At 52.8% G+C, this 17,939-nt stretch overlaps 7 protein-coding genes across 7 annotated transcripts; 3 read left to right on the top strand and 4 right to left on the bottom strand.

Moving 5' to 3' along the window:
• Window positions 1-186: 186 nt before the first annotated feature.
• RHO25_009786 (uncharacterized protein) lies at window positions 187-1,652 on the bottom strand (the record flags this gene model as incomplete). The annotated part of the gene is made up of 3 exons (XM_065603217.1): window positions 187-528; window positions 577-1,453; window positions 1,516-1,652. 3 exons carry the CDS (start codon window positions 1,650-1,652, stop codon window positions 187-189), a joined length of 1,356 nt encoding a protein of 451 aa, XP_065459289.1.
• Window positions 1,653-4,482: 2,830 nt separating this feature from the next.
• On the top strand, window positions 4,483-5,880 carry RHO25_009785 (uncharacterized protein; the record flags this gene model as incomplete). Its single annotated transcript, XM_023601312.2, has 1 exon — window positions 4,483-5,880. The coding sequence occupies one exon, from the start codon at window positions 4,483-4,485 to the stop codon at window positions 5,878-5,880; it is 1,398 nt and encodes a 465-aa protein (XP_023453492.1).
• Window positions 5,881-6,076: 196 nt separating this feature from the next.
• On the bottom strand, window positions 6,077-7,571 carry RHO25_009784 (uncharacterized protein; the record flags this gene model as incomplete). Its single annotated transcript, XM_023601311.2, has 2 exons — window positions 6,077-6,661; window positions 6,720-7,571. The coding sequence occupies 2 exons, from the start codon at window positions 7,569-7,571 to the stop codon at window positions 6,077-6,079; spliced, it is 1,437 nt and encodes a 478-aa protein (XP_023453497.1).
• Window positions 7,572-7,967: 396 nt separating this feature from the next.
• On the top strand, window positions 7,968-9,066 carry RHO25_009783 (uncharacterized protein; the record flags this gene model as incomplete). The annotated part of the gene is made up of 3 exons (XM_023601310.2): window positions 7,968-8,023; window positions 8,074-8,222; window positions 8,282-9,066. The coding sequence occupies 3 exons, from the start codon at window positions 7,968-7,970 to the stop codon at window positions 9,064-9,066; spliced, it is 990 nt and encodes a 329-aa protein (XP_023453498.1).
• A 262-nt stretch (window positions 9,067-9,328) lies between these two features.
• Window positions 9,329-10,690, bottom strand: RHO25_009782 (uncharacterized protein; the record flags this gene model as incomplete). Its single annotated transcript, XM_023601309.2, has 1 exon — window positions 9,329-10,690. One exon carries the CDS (start codon window positions 10,688-10,690, stop codon window positions 9,329-9,331), a length of 1,362 nt encoding a protein of 453 aa, XP_023453499.1.
• An 859-nt stretch (window positions 10,691-11,549) lies between these two features.
• RHO25_009781 (uncharacterized protein) lies at window positions 11,550-14,189 on the bottom strand (the record flags this gene model as incomplete). The annotated part of the gene is made up of 2 exons (XM_023601308.2): window positions 11,550-14,025; window positions 14,083-14,189. The coding sequence occupies 2 exons, from the start codon at window positions 14,187-14,189 to the stop codon at window positions 11,550-11,552; spliced, it is 2,583 nt and encodes an 860-aa protein (XP_023453466.1).
• A 1,044-nt stretch (window positions 14,190-15,233) lies between these two features.
• RHO25_009780 (uncharacterized protein) lies at window positions 15,234-17,124 on the top strand (the record flags this gene model as incomplete). The annotated part of the gene is made up of 2 exons (XM_023601307.1): window positions 15,234-15,832; window positions 15,879-17,124. 2 exons carry the CDS (start codon window positions 15,234-15,236, stop codon window positions 17,122-17,124), a joined length of 1,845 nt encoding a protein of 614 aa, XP_023453493.1.
• Window positions 17,125-17,939: the final 815 nt, after the last annotated feature.

The raw sequence follows: 17,939 nt of genomic DNA, 5'->3' as shown, positions 1-17,939 counted from the left end.
TTGAGAGTACGAAGATGAAGTAATGATACCATCATTATTCGAGAGTGAAAACATCGTAGCTCAGCTTGAAGCAGCTTTGAGACTTTGCAGCAAGACTACTCTCGTGAAGCAGAACAAAACGCCAATTACACTTGGTTGCTCAACGCCAATTACCATCCAGCATGCCAGTGTCTTGCAGTACGCTAATCAACAGATGATCACATTCTGAGGTCGCTTCTGCTTCGAAGGCTTGTGTGGCTTCACAGCATAATCATTAATGTGAAAGCCGGTATAGCCATCTCCCATCGAAGCATGTCCAGCATACCCTTTGGGGACTTTGTATCGCCCAACAAACTCAGCGTCTTCGGGCTCCGAGTCAGAACCTTGAACGCTATCCTTCTTGCCGTGATCGATGGTGTTCATATTGATAGGGCTAGGCGAGCGAATTGGTGTGCCGGGCAAGCTGGGCTCGACCAGGTGTCGGTATGTGCGTTTGTACTCTTCGATCATGTCTGTCGAGACGTTGGATCCGCCGCAGACGACGATGACCTGTGCACAGTTAGCGTTGCTCAAGATGTGGCACGGGCTGAGACGTACGAAGCTCTCCTCTGGTCGTGGTGGACGACCGAGTACCTTCTCCATTCTTCCACCATAGCAAAGAGCAATGTTGACACCACAGGCGGCTTCCACGATGATGCGCTCCTCTTCAGCGAGCTTCCAGCTACCCATGGCAGCTTCGGCATCAGTCAAGACAATATTCTTGGCCTTGCCGCTCTTCAGTGCCGGTCGCACGATGTCCCAGGTTCGCTCGCTGATCTTCACGCAGCCTAGTGATGTAGCAATAGAGGTAATCTTGTCGATTGCCTTGTGCTCGTTCCACTCGAGAGCCTTGTTGAGAGAGTCCGCTCCTTCTGTCTCGACAGCAATAACACCTGTCTTGGCCCATGTGTGACCTTGTCGTTCGATGCCACCCATGACTCCATTGAAGAGTCCACCACCACCGCAGCTACAGATGATCCAGTCTGGAGGGTGATCTTCGCCAATCTCTTCGAATTGATCACGCATCTCGTCGACGATGCTTTCGTGGCCCTGCCAGATGTCGGGATGGTTGAAAGGATCGACGTAGAATGGCTCTTCGCCGTTCTCTCTCGATTGTGGCATCAGCACTTCGTTAACATATGCTGTAGCCTCAGCGATGTTGGCTCCATGTTGAAGAACTTCTTTCGCGCCGGCGGCATAAAGCTTGTCGATCATATGTTTCTTCGTAGTGACAGGAACGACGACGGTCGCTGGTTGGCCCACAAAGTTGGCTGCATACACGCAGCCGAGTCCAGCATTTCCGCCCGAGGCAGCGAAGTAGTGCAGTCGAAGCGGATCGGGTGCATTGTTGTAGGATTTGAGGACGAGGTTTCCCAGCCCGCGAGACTTGAAGGAGCCCGAAGGTTGCAAGTTGTCGAGCTTCAGGAAAATTCTGCTTCTGCGGCTTACCATCATGTTGCTTTGAAGTAGGGATGAGAGACTCATGGGTCAACGTACCAGCCTGCTTTCTCAGAGAGTCTCGTGGACTCAATGAGGGGTGTTTTGCGCCATGGCTTCTTTGTATTTCGAGGCCTTGGTGCGCCGTTGTTCGCGAGCCATTGAGGCTGGGTGTCCTGTGGCATGTCGATGGCCATTGTGCTCGTGAGTTGAGTTGCTGACTGTTGACTAGTTCTTGAACAGAGGTAAAAGTTCTAGGCAGAAGCACAGAGAAAAAAGAGAGACGAGTGCGAAGACGAGAGGCGCCATTAATGTGACTGACCTGTCGGGTTGGTACCCTCGTCAGTCATTATCTATCTCCCTCAGTGTGCCGGAGAGAAGCCCCAGAGACGGTTTACGGCCCCGCCTGGCTCGCGACTTGCGCCGTATCAAAGCAAGCCCATGGCGAGTATCACGGATAGCACAGCTGTGGTGATAGGATTCCACTCAAAAGTCAAAGAGGTGACGTTCCCCATCTCTTCCGTTCCGCCCGATCTGAGCCGATGGTAACCACAAGGATAGTATTGCCAATCGTAGAATCCATTACCCCATCGTGTTCGTGCTGACCTCGCAGCACATGCAAGCAACTGGTATTCATTACCCCATCATGGTGCGTGGTTGGTACGCTATTACCCCATACTGCGCTCTTCTAGAGCATGGCCAAGGCACACCGATGCAAAACTTGCGCATGATAGAGTCAGAATGAGTCCTGTCGCTCACGTGGTCCATACATCAGCTGTATCCAGGCCTAGACGCAGCCAAAGACGGTACCCAGTCCATAGACCGCGTCGCGATAATGGGCAATGATCGTTATCGCGACACAGCAGATCGCACACGAATGGCCTGGACAGCTCGCGCCGGAGTGAGAATTCGGCACAATGCCAGTCTCCGCGACCTGTTACCCGGCATATTCGGTGGTTTGCACTGCAATGTCACTGGAAGCTGGGCTGATTGGCGATTGTGGTCTAAAGATAGGAAGCCGTTGGTGAGATGAGTGTGGTGTTGTGCTGTGGCAGTCGCCAAGCACTCGCGATTGCGCTGTTTCGAGCAAAGTTTCGCCATGCTCTCCGCCAAACACTCCCACAAGCTCCTTCTGATCTCGCCAGGCTCACCGCCTTCCAGCTTCAATGTGGTATCCGGTCTGACACGCCTGCCCAAGGCCTCTGACTTGCATACACCTACACAATGCGTCGCAGACCACAACTGAAGATTTCGGACATGAAAATCATGTTGCAATCGTAGGTATTTGGACATCACGACGTCTGCCCGCAATCTATCTCTGCAATGGCGTGCGGGATTGTGGGTAAGAGCCACAATTCACCAACGATGTGAGCCTGGAAGACACAGGCCACGATAATTCGCTCACTCCTACGGGATCCCTTTGGCACACGAAACATCGCGGGTTCAGACAGTTACCCTATGACGCTTCATCGCACCCGGACCACGAAAACACAGCACGGAGGGAGTACTGTTAGATGGGTGCCGTCGACTACGACGCTGTGCCTCCGCAGCGTAGCGGTACCCATTGTCAAATGTTCATCCGTACGTCGCCGATCCATGTGAAGGCAGCTACCTGAATGCTCCGAAGTAAGCTCGTGGTACCTTGCAGGCTGTATTACATGAGGCGAACATGTCCTGCTTTCACTACTCCCTTGATCAGGAGTATAGTCCTCGAGCGTCATGTCCGATCGCTTTAAGCGTTGGCCGGAGGAGCTTTGCGCTGTTGATCGCTCGGTCATTCGTCCTCGCAATGATTTCCACGGCTTTACACAGTCAGAAGAACCTCGAGCGGTTGACGCGTCCACTCCTAGAGAGATTTATGAGAATCCCAAATCTTCTTCTTTACTAGATGCGTTCAATGCGCTGATTGCAATTGGCCTCTGAATCGTGAGGGAGGTTGCCTGACTCAAGCGAAGCTTACCTTCGTAGGCAGCCCCGTTCGGGATTCATCTTTTGCCGTATGATACGAATCGTTGTCCATACCTGTTGTGTTTTGGTGTATACACTGGGGTCCGCTGATGCTTTGAGCATGTCTTGCTTTCAAATCTCTGCCTATACTGGCCCTACCATTGCGATTAGAGCCCAATGCCAATCACCGTACTGAGACTAGTCATAGGACGATGAGGATACTCAGTGTCAAGCTGACACTCTACTCGTGGTTTTGAAGGACTTTCCGGCGCGAGCATGGGTGTGCTGCAACCCATATCATCATCACTATCATGATATTTGTTGTAATGCCGTGCGGGCAGTGCTCCTTGTGTTGCGGATGCCGCCAAGGCGAGACGATGGCGAGTGGCATATTGTTCGAATGCTCAGATTCGTGGCAAGCCTCCACGAATGCGCAGTCTCGTGGCGTGTCAATTCATACAGGCCGGGTGCGCACAACTCGAGCAGTCAAAAGACTGTCGAGAGATGTCGAGATTCCTACAGGCCAGACATTGTGCTTCCATCTTCGTAGTGAAGCCTCGCAGACTGTAGCCAATGGTTTGCTGACGTGGACTTCCGAAACAGTGCTCTCGATGAACCCGACTGGCTCGGAGGATGAACGTGGAATGATACAGCAGCTTCGATAGCAGGCAGGACCGACGAGATGGCTCTCTGCTGTATCAGAATTGTTACTGACGCGACATGAGGTGAACAGCAGCAAAACTTGGCGATCGACAGGGGAATTGTGTTTCGGGGCAACGCGTGTCGACGTGCCGGCTGTTCCTGGCACGTGGGCATGTGATGACGGACTGGCCTGGCTTGCTTTTCTGTAGCATTCTGAAACTTCCTCCACGCTTCGCTCCAACTCTACGTGTCGAAGCATTTGGCAGGCTTATATCTTGGGCGCTCGATTTGGAGGTGGCGACGATGGGCACACCGGTACATTGCGATTGCCACAACGCCTAAGTGGCTCATTCCTACACCTCACTCTCGGAGACTACGAACCGCAGCAACGACATTGAGACTACAGTACAGTCTATTACCCAGCAGACCGGCCGAGAGATGGAGGAAACGCTAGGCGACCTCAAAGCTAAGCTGCAGGCACAGCGATATCCGGAAGCACAGAATGGAGTACCTGAATACGCTGCGCCTACGTCACACGCTGGGGCGGAAAAGCGACCGTTGATTGATCAGGTCACGAATCCATGGCAGCAAGAGAAGCGACCGACATCCGATGATACTGAAGACGACGACGAGCGAGAATTTGGTTGCTGTGACTTGGAGAACGACAGGAGTTGCCCGAATACCGCACGCAAGCTCGTTGCCTCCCGTCGCGCGCGCAGGATGTTTGCACTATTACTTCTCTTCGCACTCGCCGCCTACTATGCATGGACCAGATATCTGCAGCCGATAGTGGAAGAAGAGTGGGCATACAAAGAAGGTTTCATGTCTCAGGATAACGGCACATATGGGATCGCTCGTGGTGGCCATGATAGAGACCTGGTACGGATTAAGAGCCTCGATCCTGCATTTCTGCCTGGCGGACCGGCCGATCCAGAGGGCGAGAGAAGATTGGTATTTATCGGCGACATCCACGGCTGCAAGAAAGAGTTGTTGAAATTGCTCAAGAAGGTCGACTTCAACGAGAAGACAGATCACTTGATCCTGGTGGGAGACACAGTCACAAAAGGTCCGGACAATCTGGGAGTGCTTGACGAGCTGATTCGTTTGAATGCCACCAGTGTGCGCGGCAACCACGAGGACCGCCTTCTACATGTTGCTAAGAAGCTCCATGTACAAGAGCCACTGCCAGTCGAAGCTACCAGCAGCAAAGGCCTCGCGAAAGATGCGGCCCTTGTGCGACAGCTCGAGCCACGCCATCTGGCCTACATGCGAGATATGCCATTGATGCTGCACGTCCCTCGGCTCCCTATGGCGCGTGGACCAACCAAGAAGTCCAACTCGCCAATCACCGAGCACATCATCGTGGTCCATGCTGGACTGGTTCCTGGTGTCAGCCTCAAGAAACAAGATCCTTACTTTGTCATGAACATGAGATCCATCAACCGCCGAACTCTCGTGCCTTCGGCAGTCCGTGATGGCAAGAATGCGAAACCTTGGTACAGTGTCTGGTGTTGGTACAACGATCGGATTTTCAAGGGGCGTTCGATGGAAGGCCTCATCACGACCGATGACTTCGCAGACGATGAGTCTGCAACAGAGGTGCCAGTCGGACTATTTGGTGGACTCTGGAAGAACTTCTTTGGCAAGAAGAAGTCGCACGCACGTCCACAAGTCGTCATCTACGGCCACGATAGCAAGACTGGACTTGTCATTAACAGGTGGTCCAAAGGATTGGACTCGGGTTGTGTCAATGGCGACAAATTGACTGCACTTGTGCTCAATGCGAAGGGTGAGCAAGAGTTGTCGCACGTGAAGTGTAAGAACTATCGCGATTGAGCTGGCACGATTGTCCCTCGTTTTATTTCGTGTTCTATTGCGTTCAAGCGAGGCGTTTGATGAATCGGAACTACACTAGACTCGATACCCCTTAAGAGACTATAGAACTGCAAAAATGCATTGCGTGTACCTTAGCCGGTACTGGCATCTAATTTATAGATTTCCCATGCAAGCCACCACGCCGCGTGCTGGAAGATCACAGGTTCGCAGACGGTATCAAGAGGTTCTCCAGCGGCTTTGTGTTGATCATACTCGGCGACAAATCCGCAATCGTTCTGGCGCCCAGGAATGCCATGTTCGTTTCGATCTCGCGCCTCAGGATCTGGATCATCCTTCGAATGCCATAGTGCCCGTATCCTGCAGACATGCTGAACAGCACAGGTCGACCTATACCAACAGCATTCGCTCCCAAACACAAAGCTTTCAGCACGTCCGTCCCACGCCTCACGCCTCCGTCCACGAAGATCTGCATCTTCTTGCCCATGATGTGGGGTGCGTAAGTCCGGATCTCCAGTAATGTGAGCAGAGGTGGCTGCGAAGTATCTTGCGATCGGCCGCCGTGGTTGGAAAGGACGATTGCATCTGCACCATGGTCGTAAGCTGCGACAGCGTCTTCCACGCAACCAATTCCCTTGACCACAATAGGGAGCTTTGTGATCGATCGCAACCATGCGATGATGTCCCAATCCACATCGCCGTTGATAAAGCTATTGTTCGACGCTGCAACGCCAGCGCCGCCGCTCTTCATATCGTTGACCACATCTTCCAGGATCTCTTCTGTCTGTTCGGCGTCAGCAGATGCAATCAAAATTCCAAGTCGAAGATGGCGAGAAACTTACATCGTCCTCAACGCCCTTTCCCCTCTCATCTCTCTCCCGGTTCCCTGTCACCGGACTATCAACAGTCAACCAGATCGCTTTCACACCCGCCGTCTCCACCCTCTCGACAAATTTCTTCGACTTCTCCAAGTCTTTATCAAGATACAATTGCCAGAAAACCGGCTGATCGGGTTTCACTCTTGCCTGCATAATCTCTTCAATAGTGCAGCTCGATACCGTATTCACAACCTGACAGATTCCTTCTTCTCCGTCCGCTCTCGCTATCGCACATTCTCCATCCGGATGCACAAGTTTGCCCAGTCCAACAGGGGAAGTGTAGATTGGCAGACTGCTGTTGATTCCCAGGATGTTGGTTTGCGTGGAGATGGAGCTAATTTTGCGAAGAATGCGGCCTCGGAGGAAGACTTTTGAGTATGCGAGTGCGTTTTCGCGTAAGGAGACTTCGTTGTCGGAGCCGGAAGAGATGTAGGCCCACGCTAGTGGTGTCATGAATTTCTCGGCGACCTTTTCGAAATCGTGGAGGTTGATCATACTGCGGAGAGGAGGCCGTCTGGGTGTGGCATCTTGGGGGCCGAGTGGGATCTCTTTAGGTTTTGTGGGTGGTTTGATCGAAGACCTATCGATCGTTCCTATCGCGGCTTCATTGCCCAATGTCTCCTTCACGAGAGCTACATTGTGGAACATGCTGTATTGTTCTGTTGCATCTTGCCCAGCCAATTTGAGGATCAGACTGGCGCCACCTGGGTGCTTTGGTGCGAAGTCTGTCACATCCCAAACTGTGTCTCCAATAGCTATCCAACAAGACTTCTTGCTATTGTGTTTGGTGAGCTCGTCGGCGCTGATGGTGGTCATTTTGTCAGTTCGGTCTTAGTCGTCGACTTAGCTTGGATACCATGCTCTAGAGAACTCTGGTCACGGTCGACTGAGGTGGTCTACCCTACCATAGGCGGCTCCAATGTCAGCAGATTCGCCGAAGCAGCTACAAGTACCTGACATGGGTATTACAAGAAACGTGATCATGTTCCGACAAAGTGAAGCGGAGAATTTGGGGGACACGGTGGGGGTAGGCGCTGGAGTGGATCCCACCTGCATGTGGTCAGAGCTTCGAACTTCGACTTCGCTTGTATCTGGAAGCGACGCTCGCCTGGTGAGAGTGTTGGTCAAGTGACAAGAACTAAACGACATTCACGACGTCGTGAGAAGGACTTGGCGAATCTAGGTTTCACAAACGCAAGCCACTCGCCCCATATGAGCACACCTGGGTCAGACCGGCCGTGCAAAGTCTTGCTGTTCGGCCTAGGAGCGTGAGTCGATGCAGATGGTGTGCCAGAGCTGCAGCTGATCAATAGGTCAGCATTGGTGGTTTCTACGCATACATACTAGGCAAGAACAAGAATGTATCACTGTCCGTGATAGCAAGATCGAACTACGATGCTGTGAAGCAACACGGCTTGAAGATCGACAGTGACGTCCATGGGAAGTGCGACGTGAATATCGATCACGGTACGTTGGACGATAGCAACATCATCGTCGTCAGCAGCAGCCACTGACAACACGTCCAGTCTACAAATCAATACCAGACATTGCCAACACAACTTTTGATTTCATCGTCTGCGCTCACAAAGCCATTAAGCCCGCCACAATCCCTCCCCTCTTCAAGCCTATCACCAACGACCAGACGACATTCGTCATAATCCAGAATGGCGTCGGCAACGAAGAGCCCTTCCGCACAGTTTACCCCTCGAACAGCATAATCTCCTGCGTAGCTTGGACCGGCGCAGTACAAAAGACCCCCGGCATCATAACCCACAGCACGAACGAAAGCCTCTTGATCGGCATCTTCCCCAATCCGACCCTCGACCCAGATCTCGAACAGACCCGTCTCCAAACCTTCGCCGACCTCCTAAAGCAAGGAGGAACAAACTACACCATCGAACCTGACATCCAAATCGCTCGCTGGGAAAAGGTCGTCTGGAACGTAGCCTGGAATCCACTCACAGCACTAACAGGCCTTCCCGTTCAAACCTGGTTGGAGACTTCTCCCGAAGCAAGAACGTTCACGAAGCAATTGATGGAAGATGTCATCGCTGTGGGGCGGAAACTCGATGTTCCGTTGAAAGACGGATTGGCAGACGAGCTGATCGCGCGGGTGATGGCGATGAAACCTTTGATCTATAGTTCCATGTACCAGGACGCGCAGTCGGGAAGACCATTGGAAATGGATGTTATTGTCGGATTTCCAATGCGGAAAGCAAATGAGTTTGGAATGGAGGTGTCCGCGCTGAGGGCCATATTCGCTTTGACGAATGCGGTCAATTCGAGGCTGACGAGTGGCTCGGAAGGCTGAAATCAGTTGGGAAGTTCGAGACGCTCAGTGTTGGGGAGAGCGTTGTTCACAGTGAAGTTGTGCAGTTTGAGTGCGCTGATATAAAACCTTTGCGCGGCATAGGTTATTCTCTGCCTCTTCGGAGACCGGGGAACAGATAGAAGTAGTCGACATCTCAATATGGAGCATCGCTCCATTTCCCGGAGTCAAGACCATCTTCCCATTTTCCATTGGAGTGATCCTTCGTTGAATTCTTGTCATTTTGGTCGAAGCGCTCAGTCTCCTAGTAAGGACGCCTGCCGCCAGAGCTTGAACCGCGATAGTAATCACCACCACCGCCACGGTAGTCGCCGCCGCCGCCTCTGTACTCACCACGACCTCTGCCCCTACCACCTCTGTATTCTCCGCCACCTCTACCGCCACGCGTGGACTTTCGACCGAAAAGTCCGAAGTCTGCACCACCATCGACGAGCTTGTCGCCATCCTCAAAGGTGTACCTTCTGAGCTCTCCTTCGCCATACAAAGATGGGTCCGACATTCGATCCTCCCAATCACCGCTCGTTCCCGATGTTAGTGTCTGCTGCCTGCTGTCCGAAAGCTCTCGCGCCACGGGCTGATAGTAGATCTTCGGTTTGCATTGGGTGAATTTGTACCGGGAGTCGAGGGTGTCGAAAGATTTGCTTTGTGCAGGCTGCTCCTGCTGGGGACTGGGAGGAGCGTCTTGTGAGCCAGACACTGTAGGTCGTGTGTTGCCGCCGTTGAAACTTTCTCTGCGGCCAGCACCAACTTCCTGTAATGTGGCCGTGACAGGCGAGTGTGTGTCAACGCTTTCGTAAACAATCTCCCACTTTGTATCGGGTCGCTCTGTCTCCGTGTCTATCCAGTCTTGCACCTTCTCCTCAGGCACAAAGTCTACCCATAGTGGCTTCCGCATTGAAGGCTCGTTCGGCCAGATGTGCTCATGAAGAGCTGATCGCGCGCGCGAAGCTGCAGATATTGAGTCGAATACCACCAAAGCGTGTGTCCGCAGCTTGTCGAGATGGAAGAGTTCCACGATCTCGGCGGCGGATGCAGAGGTCGCGCCAGGCGGAGATGCGATTTCGCGGAGGTGTTCTCGCAGTGCATTCGGTTGTAGCGGGCGGACAAGCTCGCGAATGTAAAGTGCACGGGTTGCCTCATGCCTTGATGCAGAGACAGCAGCATCTTCCATCGCTTCATCCTGCTCCGGTTGTTGTCGTTGTCGGCTATCGACTTGCATCACATCGTCGCTGCTGCCGTACGGCTGCAACGTCGTAGCACTTTCCTCGTCCACGGCTGCGGGCGCATCCTCAGAAATTGTGGCTGCATCTGCAGTCTTTAATTTCTTGTTCACGCTCTCATCGCTGACGGGAGGTGTTGGGCTCCGCCTTTTCCTCTTGTTCGTGCCTTCAGTGTCACTGCCCATCACCTCATCCTGTGCATCGCCATTGCCATTGCTATGTCCGTCTCCTTCTCGGTCCTCCGTCTTCTCTGCTCCATCCTGTGCATCATCCGCAATAAGCGCATCCACGTAATGTTTCTTTGATTTGAGCCCTTCGGCTGCGATGCCACGTTCTTTGACCAGCTCCTCCAGCTCCGGCACCTTCATTTTATCGTAGTCGGCCATCGTGGCGATGCTCAAGTAGTATGGGCCGAAGAATGGCGATGCCTGGATGCGATATGTGGGACGTCAGGCTGCGCGGAACGCATTGGGAGAAGTTCCCAGGGAAGACGAGTGAGCTGTGACGCCGCGTGCATGATCTTGCAGCGGCAGCCTCAGGCCGTGCCTTCCCGCAGGTCTTTCCCACAGCTTTTCCGCTTACGCAATCCGCGCTAGCGAATCTGCAGTATTTCTTAAGCTGAATCCTCGCGCTCCTCTTTGCTCTGATCAGCGATGTGAGTGACCAGCCAACCCACCCCAAAGTTTGCAACAGTACTGACATGGAGTCGCAGTTTACTTCATAGAATCATTTCTATAGTAAACATCCACAACTGTACTTCTCACAGAAGCTACAGACTCCAACCTGGCTGATGAGTCGAACCGCGGCGCCCAAGAGTGAAGCCAATGTGTCAGCCCTTTGGGTCGATGGCAATGATCTCGCCCTGCTCGAGTGTCTGGCTTCGGCCGGCTTTTGTAGGTGGGTACTGTCGGTCGTCTGACAGGTTTCCTCAATTTTTCATCAAGAGCTTGGTCACACAGACTGGGAATTGGAGAAAGAAAGAGGTGCAGAACAGAGAGGGAGCGCGCGAATTGCGAAAGGCACAGCTTGACGCCGTTATGACCGTCTATGTACAATGCTGGCTCCGTGTGCTCCTCGACCAGGATTGGCAGAAATGTGAGAATATGCGACCGCTTGCTCGACGCGAAGCACGATGGCCCGGCACAGGTACTTGTACACGCCAGAAAATTTGTGTGCTCGCGCAACGCGATTTTCTGTACATGTCCTCGATCATCCCGCGACTCGAAGTCGATGCTGTACATGTTATCACCGCCCCGAAGTCCCCGTCAGTAAGGTTTCACGACAGCTCTGCAACCTCTTCGCCGCTTCCTCGAAAAGTTCCGGTTCTCCATTCGCCAAGTCTTGCGACACGACGCTGAGGATCGCCGCACAACCAGAAACAGAGAGCATCGCGAGCACTCGCGCCGGATCGTCGATATTCGAGAACGCAGTCAAATACCGACAGCAAAGCTCTCGCTCATCTTGTCCTTCGATCAGATGTTGTTGCGTGTAAGGACCAGAAAGATGCAGACTCGACGCTCGTTGGTACGCCCAGATGACCAGTGATGCAAGATACACGCCCCATGGCCGATACATCATGGGATCATTGCGAGAGCTGTAGCTGATGAAAGGCTGCATATTGGAAGCATCATTTGTTCCGTTCTTGCCAGGCCGGTTCATCATGACAGCGGCCAAAAGCTTGAAGGAATGGAGTACCGCATGTCGGGCTATTGGCGTTGGCTGCCATGCTTTCATTCGTTGGAAGACGTTCAGAAAATCCTTGTCTGATACCTTGCGGCCCAGGAGTCGTTTCGTTCCGGAAAAGATTTGGATGTCGATAATGTCGGCATGCATCGTGAGATGCGCAAGATGGAATAACACAGTCGGAGCATTGGCGTCGGTGGTCTTTGCAGCACTGCTTCGACTCTTGCGTGGGCCAACCGCATCGTCAAAGCTCTGTCTCCAATGTCCGAAAGCTTGCAGCAGCATGGAGCGCCAGCGCCCTTGCTCTCGTACTGATGGCACAGTCTCTAGGAACTGCAAGTGCTTTTCGCGACGGCTCATATGCCAGCCGACAGACAGCAGTCCTGCCATCAAGAGCATGCGTGCCGGAGCATGGGTCTGCACGTCGTGTGCGTGAAGACAACGCTTCAGTCCGTCGAGAAAGTTGATTGGGCGTATTCCGTACATTTTCAGATTCGCGTCCAAACGATGCACTTCCTCGGCGCTGTCTGCTCTCCATAGCGAGTCATCGCAAGGAAGCGGCAGTCGAATCTCGTACGGTGCCATGTCCGCCCCGTGTCCGTACATCAAAGCATGAAGGGTATCAATTTGGAAGGCCGTAAAGACGACTCTGTTGAATGATTCATTTCGGACCCAATGCACCCACCATGAGTCGAGCGAACTTCCAGTTGGCTTTCCAGGTAGCTCGTCGCCCGTCGGACTGGCACATCTGGTCGGCATTCCACTGGTGGGACTTTCGCTATCTGACCTTCCGATCAAAGGACTACCTCGACGGAGTAATGTCAAGGTGCTGGCGTGGTGGATGTGTGCACGCTCGTGCAATTTCCTAGATGACCACTGCTTCTCGTAGTACTCGAGCAACAGGAGTGCCTGCGCGGCCCAGAGCTGAACGGGCGGCTGAGCTTCAGGATCCGTGAAGATCTCCCAGCGCAGCTGTGTCGCGATGACTTCGGAGAACTCTTGATGGTCCTCAAGTAAGCCTTTCGGTTTCTGTTTTACCATGTCCGCCGCACCCAGCATAATAATGGTCACAAGCAAGAGAACGTTGCAAGAGTTGGGTGAGAACGTCGGTTGATGCACAACTGACATTTGCTGATCCACATTGGCCCAATAGTTGGCGACAAACCTGTCCAGAACACCAACACTAAGGTTAGGGAAATTCTGTGCGTCGGGGTTGTATAGCAGTCTCGTTTGATCCGATGCGGCATACAATCGATTGCGCTGTTTCGTCAGGAAGTGTGACAGTATGCGTAGAACATCCGCCCGCCTTTCTTCTGACACACCACGTGTAGTTGTACCTGCTGCAGGATTGTCTCTGAGACTACTGGGAGTCGCATGGTTTGCGACACTCCCCGGTGGCTCGGACGTCGATGCGTAATCTTCGAGATTCCAGACGTCTTTTGGAGAGTATTCCAAGCCGAAGTCCAAGAATGGCATGTTAGCTATGTTAAAGTCATCATACTGTGAGCCTGGGCTTTCAAACAGCCAGGCTGCGAAGTTGTCGCTCGCCTGGGCAGCCGTGTCGACTGTTGAATTCCAGGTGTTCATCGAGGGTGCCGCAAGCGGCGACGGAGCTGCCTGAGACAGTATTCCAGTCAGACCCGCTACGGAAGGTGTCTCCGTACTCATCAAAGTAGGATCTGGTGTAGGCAGCGGTGGTCTATTCGCAGCAGCCCACGTTGTCAAGGAGCTTAGACTCGTGGCGGCAGCTAGCCTCGCATCTTCAATAGATTCTTGACTATCCTGCCGACTGACACCATACTCCGAGGCGCTCACGGGCTCTTGCATCGGAGCTTCGAATCCGATCTTGGATTCAGCAGTGGTAGGAGTGCCTGGTGTTACTGAAGCAGCTCGACTGGATGCAGTCTCATTGTGTCGATTCTTGTGCCTGATGAACAGATCAGGTCGCACAAAGGAATGACCACAGCCTGCTACCTCGCAACGATAGACTTCTTTCGGGTTGTGGTTGAGCTCGTGCCTGTGTAAATGCTCGGCTCTTCTATGGATACATGCTTAGCATCTAAGCACTCCGCAAGGTTTGATCACTGGAGCTCACGAGTATCTTTTATCGCAGCCAGGATGCGCACATTCAAATCTTTTGGCCTGGCCTGCTCGACTTGCTCTCTGACGTTTCGGCGAAGGAGCCTCGGGGTGTTCATTCATCTTGGACGCCCAAGCTTTTGCAACACCCTGGGGTGCTCAAGTGGGGGTCTGGGTCGTGCTTCCTTACACGCTTGGATCGCAAGGTGAAAACTTCAGTATTTGTTCAGATCCAGCGTTGAACGTGATTTTCCTTGATGAAGATGCCGATCTCGATGGCACATCTGTAGTGGCAATGCGAATGTAGCAGGCAGACTCTGATGTGACCCCCAAAAGCTGGAGAGGAGAAGTGGCGGAGATGGCTTGCCGAGCAAGGCGGGCACGCGGCTCTGGACCGCTCCACGTCCCTGCAGCACGTCTCTTCGACATGCATGACCTTTGCAGAGAGCTTCTACGCGAGACCAGCTCCTGCGACACTCGCCAGGACTCACAGAATGGATCTGCAATGCCAAACGATTTGTTCAAGATCCACCCATGCACGCTCAAACGCCAACGTCTCCTTCGCTGAGAACGACAAGAAAGCCTCCTGCATAAGACAGGACTACTCACATGATCCGAGGTTAAAATGCGTATTCTTGCGTTCTCCTTGCGGCCAGGTCCTGAACTGATGTCGACTTCTTCCCAGTTACATAGACATATGCGGCATCTGCATATCCGGCTGACATCTCCACCAATCATAGAAAATTGAGCTCTCGACTCCATTTCTTTTCGTTTCTGGAGGCGAATGTTGATCGAGCTGTAACAGGATCACATGTGTCTTCGCGTACGGCCCTGTCTTCGAATGCACGAGTCTCGGGCACTCGCAGGTCATCGCGTTTGCCTTCAACCCAAGATTTCGCAACTGCCCGGACTACTTCGTCACCTTCTCCACGATACATGACCATCACATGCATCGCGTCTCCTAACAGAAGGACTCACCCGTCGTGAATATATGAGGCGTTCCTCTAGGCATCCAATCTGTAAGCTCAGGAGGTTTGGTTTCCGCATCATTTGGTCCATTCTGCACGGCTCTGCCCATGCATCCTCATCAAGCACCGCTTCGCAGGGACCTGGTTTGCCAACTGACAACTTCACACCCAAGAAGCCGCGCCACTGGCCGACAGCCCGATGTCGGAACATGGTCTCTATCGGCCACTCGACTCTACGAGGCAAGAGGTTAGGCTGCTAGATATCTTGCCCTTTTCGAAGAGACCCGAAGATGCCGTTGCGTGCACGCTGCGAGTCGTGGCACTACAGGACGAGCCCACGCCTCGGTACCAGACTATCTCCTACGTGTGGGGAGATCCAACTCCATGCTGTTCCATCATTTTGAACGGCAAGATCTTCATGGTGCCCAGATCGACAGATCAGGTCTTGCGTCGTGTATCAGATCGGGAGAATGTGCGCACGGTATGGATCGATGCGGTGTGCATTAATCAGGCCGACCTCCAAGAACGTGCACAACAAGTTACTTTGATGGACCAAGTATACTTCTTCACGACTGGCGGCATAGTGTATCTCGGACAAGGAGAGCAAGGCTCTGCACAAGCTATTGCTAACCTTGAAGACCTCGCGCGGGAGGTGAAAGAGATTGCAAAGACACCATATGAAGAAGGAATGTTATTTCGCCCTAGAGGGAGCTTTGCCATTGCGCCGGATACTTCCCGACTGCATGTCAATCTTGATGTCGATGCTTTGACAAAGTTTCTCGCTTTGCCTTGGTTGAGGTCAGTGACCTTTTCACTATCTGCTGACGGTGGCTTACGTACACAGACGAGTATGGGTAATCCAAGAAGCCGTATTGCCGGCCCAAAGTGAATGCTTATTAGGCGACTCCAAGATCAGTATCGACACCGTACTCACTGGATGTGCCTGGCTTATGTATCATCGAACGCACCTGCCTTCGGCACTGAGAAACAACTTGGGTTTGTTGGCTACACAGTCAATGTGGTCAAGCAAGTGTGTTCGAGACTCTGTGATAGCAACACTGGACGATAGACGCAATATCATGTCCTCAGGCGAGCCGCTCGGTATTCTGGTCCTCAATATTCGCGGATCATCGACTTCTGATGAACGAGACAGGGTATTTGGTCTGCTCGGCCTGGCGGCGAAGAAACGCCCGTTGCCAGAATTGATCCGCCCTGACTACACTAAGAGCCTAGCAGAAGTGATGCGAGACGCGACAAGGTACTTCATCAGCGTCGAGGCTCTGCTTGGCTTCTTCGTCGTGCCCTGCATCTCACACCGTAGGCGAGAGGACGTGACCGACCCAGACTGGCCTTCCTGGGTACCACGTATACACCGGACCGATCAATCGCGAGATCCCGCTGCATTACCTGCTTATTCCATGAATACCACCTCCGAGGCTGTCATTTCATGTGACGCCAATGTCCTTCGGCTCAAAGGATACGAAGTCGGTGTCGTCGGCTTCACTTCAGATATTCTCTTCGAATCAGGTCTAGGAGCGACAAATACACAGCAAGCCTTGTCAAGCATCCACAAATTCGTCGATATAACAAACTCCTCAAACACCGCACTTCGCCGCACACTACTCGCAGACGTCAATTTTGCACTCGAACGCTGCTCGGAAGCTTCCTATGCAGATTACGACACACTCCTAGCATACCTTTTCCAAAGCCAAACTCAAGCCTTCAATCCACAAGACATTAGCCTAAGTAGCCTTGGCGAAGTAGATGCAAATTCGCAAGATGCTGGCATGAGAATCAGTCGCTTTCTTATTGCCATGGCCCGAGCCTGCAAGGATCGGAAATTCGCCAGGACATGGCGAGGCCACTATGCACTCGTGCCCAAGGTCTGCGAGCCAAGAGATGTCATTGTTATGATCCCCGGATGCCGGACGCCAGTCGTGCTTGGACAGCTGTGGAGCGAAGATGATGAAGAACGGCAACTGGGATTCGTTATGCTTGGAGAATGCTACCTCGATGGCCATATGTGGCCAGAAGATATCGAAAGAGTGAAGAATAGCGATCGCAAGCTATACCATTGGAATATACTATGAATTTGGTTTCCTGACACAGCCCAAAGTGCTCTGCTACATGGTGACAGGAATCTTGATTCCGCGTGCGATTGCTCGGGAATGGAAGCATTGGGCTGAATGTCCGTTGAGCGACCAGCTCGTTCCTGGTCTACGATGTATGGACCACGTATGGGCGAACGCATTCACGCGATCTGTGAGCACAAGATATGCTATTGCCCAGATCGTGTGTTGTGCCCAATCGGTCTTTGTGCTGCGTACGCGTGTCACCAAGAGAAGATGCTTGATCACAATGCGCCTCTATCTTCGGACATCAGCCGTAGGTCATCTGGACCAGAAATTTGACCACCAGTACCTCCTATCGAAATTGCTGTCCGTTCTTTCCTCAGGCACCGTTTACGTCAGGATTGCACACTTGTACTTGTACATGCTGGTGGACCGTCCAATGTCCTCGAACGAAATCGTAATTGTGCAAGTGAGACAGAGAACTGGCGCGTCCGCGTGTTGCGGCTTGATCCTCGAATGAGCTGTTCACTGCTCTTTGATGCCCACTATCTAGACTCATTGGCTCAGTTCGCGCTCATGAGCGACTCGTATCATGCCATCGTAATATTTTGTCCTGTATTCCAAAATTCTGCTCGGAGCTAAGCCAGGTCGTATGGTCCTATGCCAAATTGACCTGCTAACACAACGCGAAAAGTCTCCATCTCGGCTCAGCCAGGCCTATGCAATGCAATCGCTGAATCCTAGGCCGGAGCTTTGCTTGCCTTGTGCTAATGGGATACTGCTCGCCACAGCGTTTGCGAGGTACGCTCGTGCCTCTTCCAGGCGGGCCGACC

This window comes from Cercospora beticola, chromosome 6 (genome assembly GCF_033473495.1).
Source record: "Cercospora beticola chromosome 6, complete sequence".
Classification (NCBI taxonomy): Eukaryota; Fungi; Ascomycota; class Dothideomycetes; order Mycosphaerellales; family Mycosphaerellaceae; genus Cercospora; species Cercospora beticola.
This window is presented reverse-complemented; position numbering and strand designations above follow the sequence as displayed.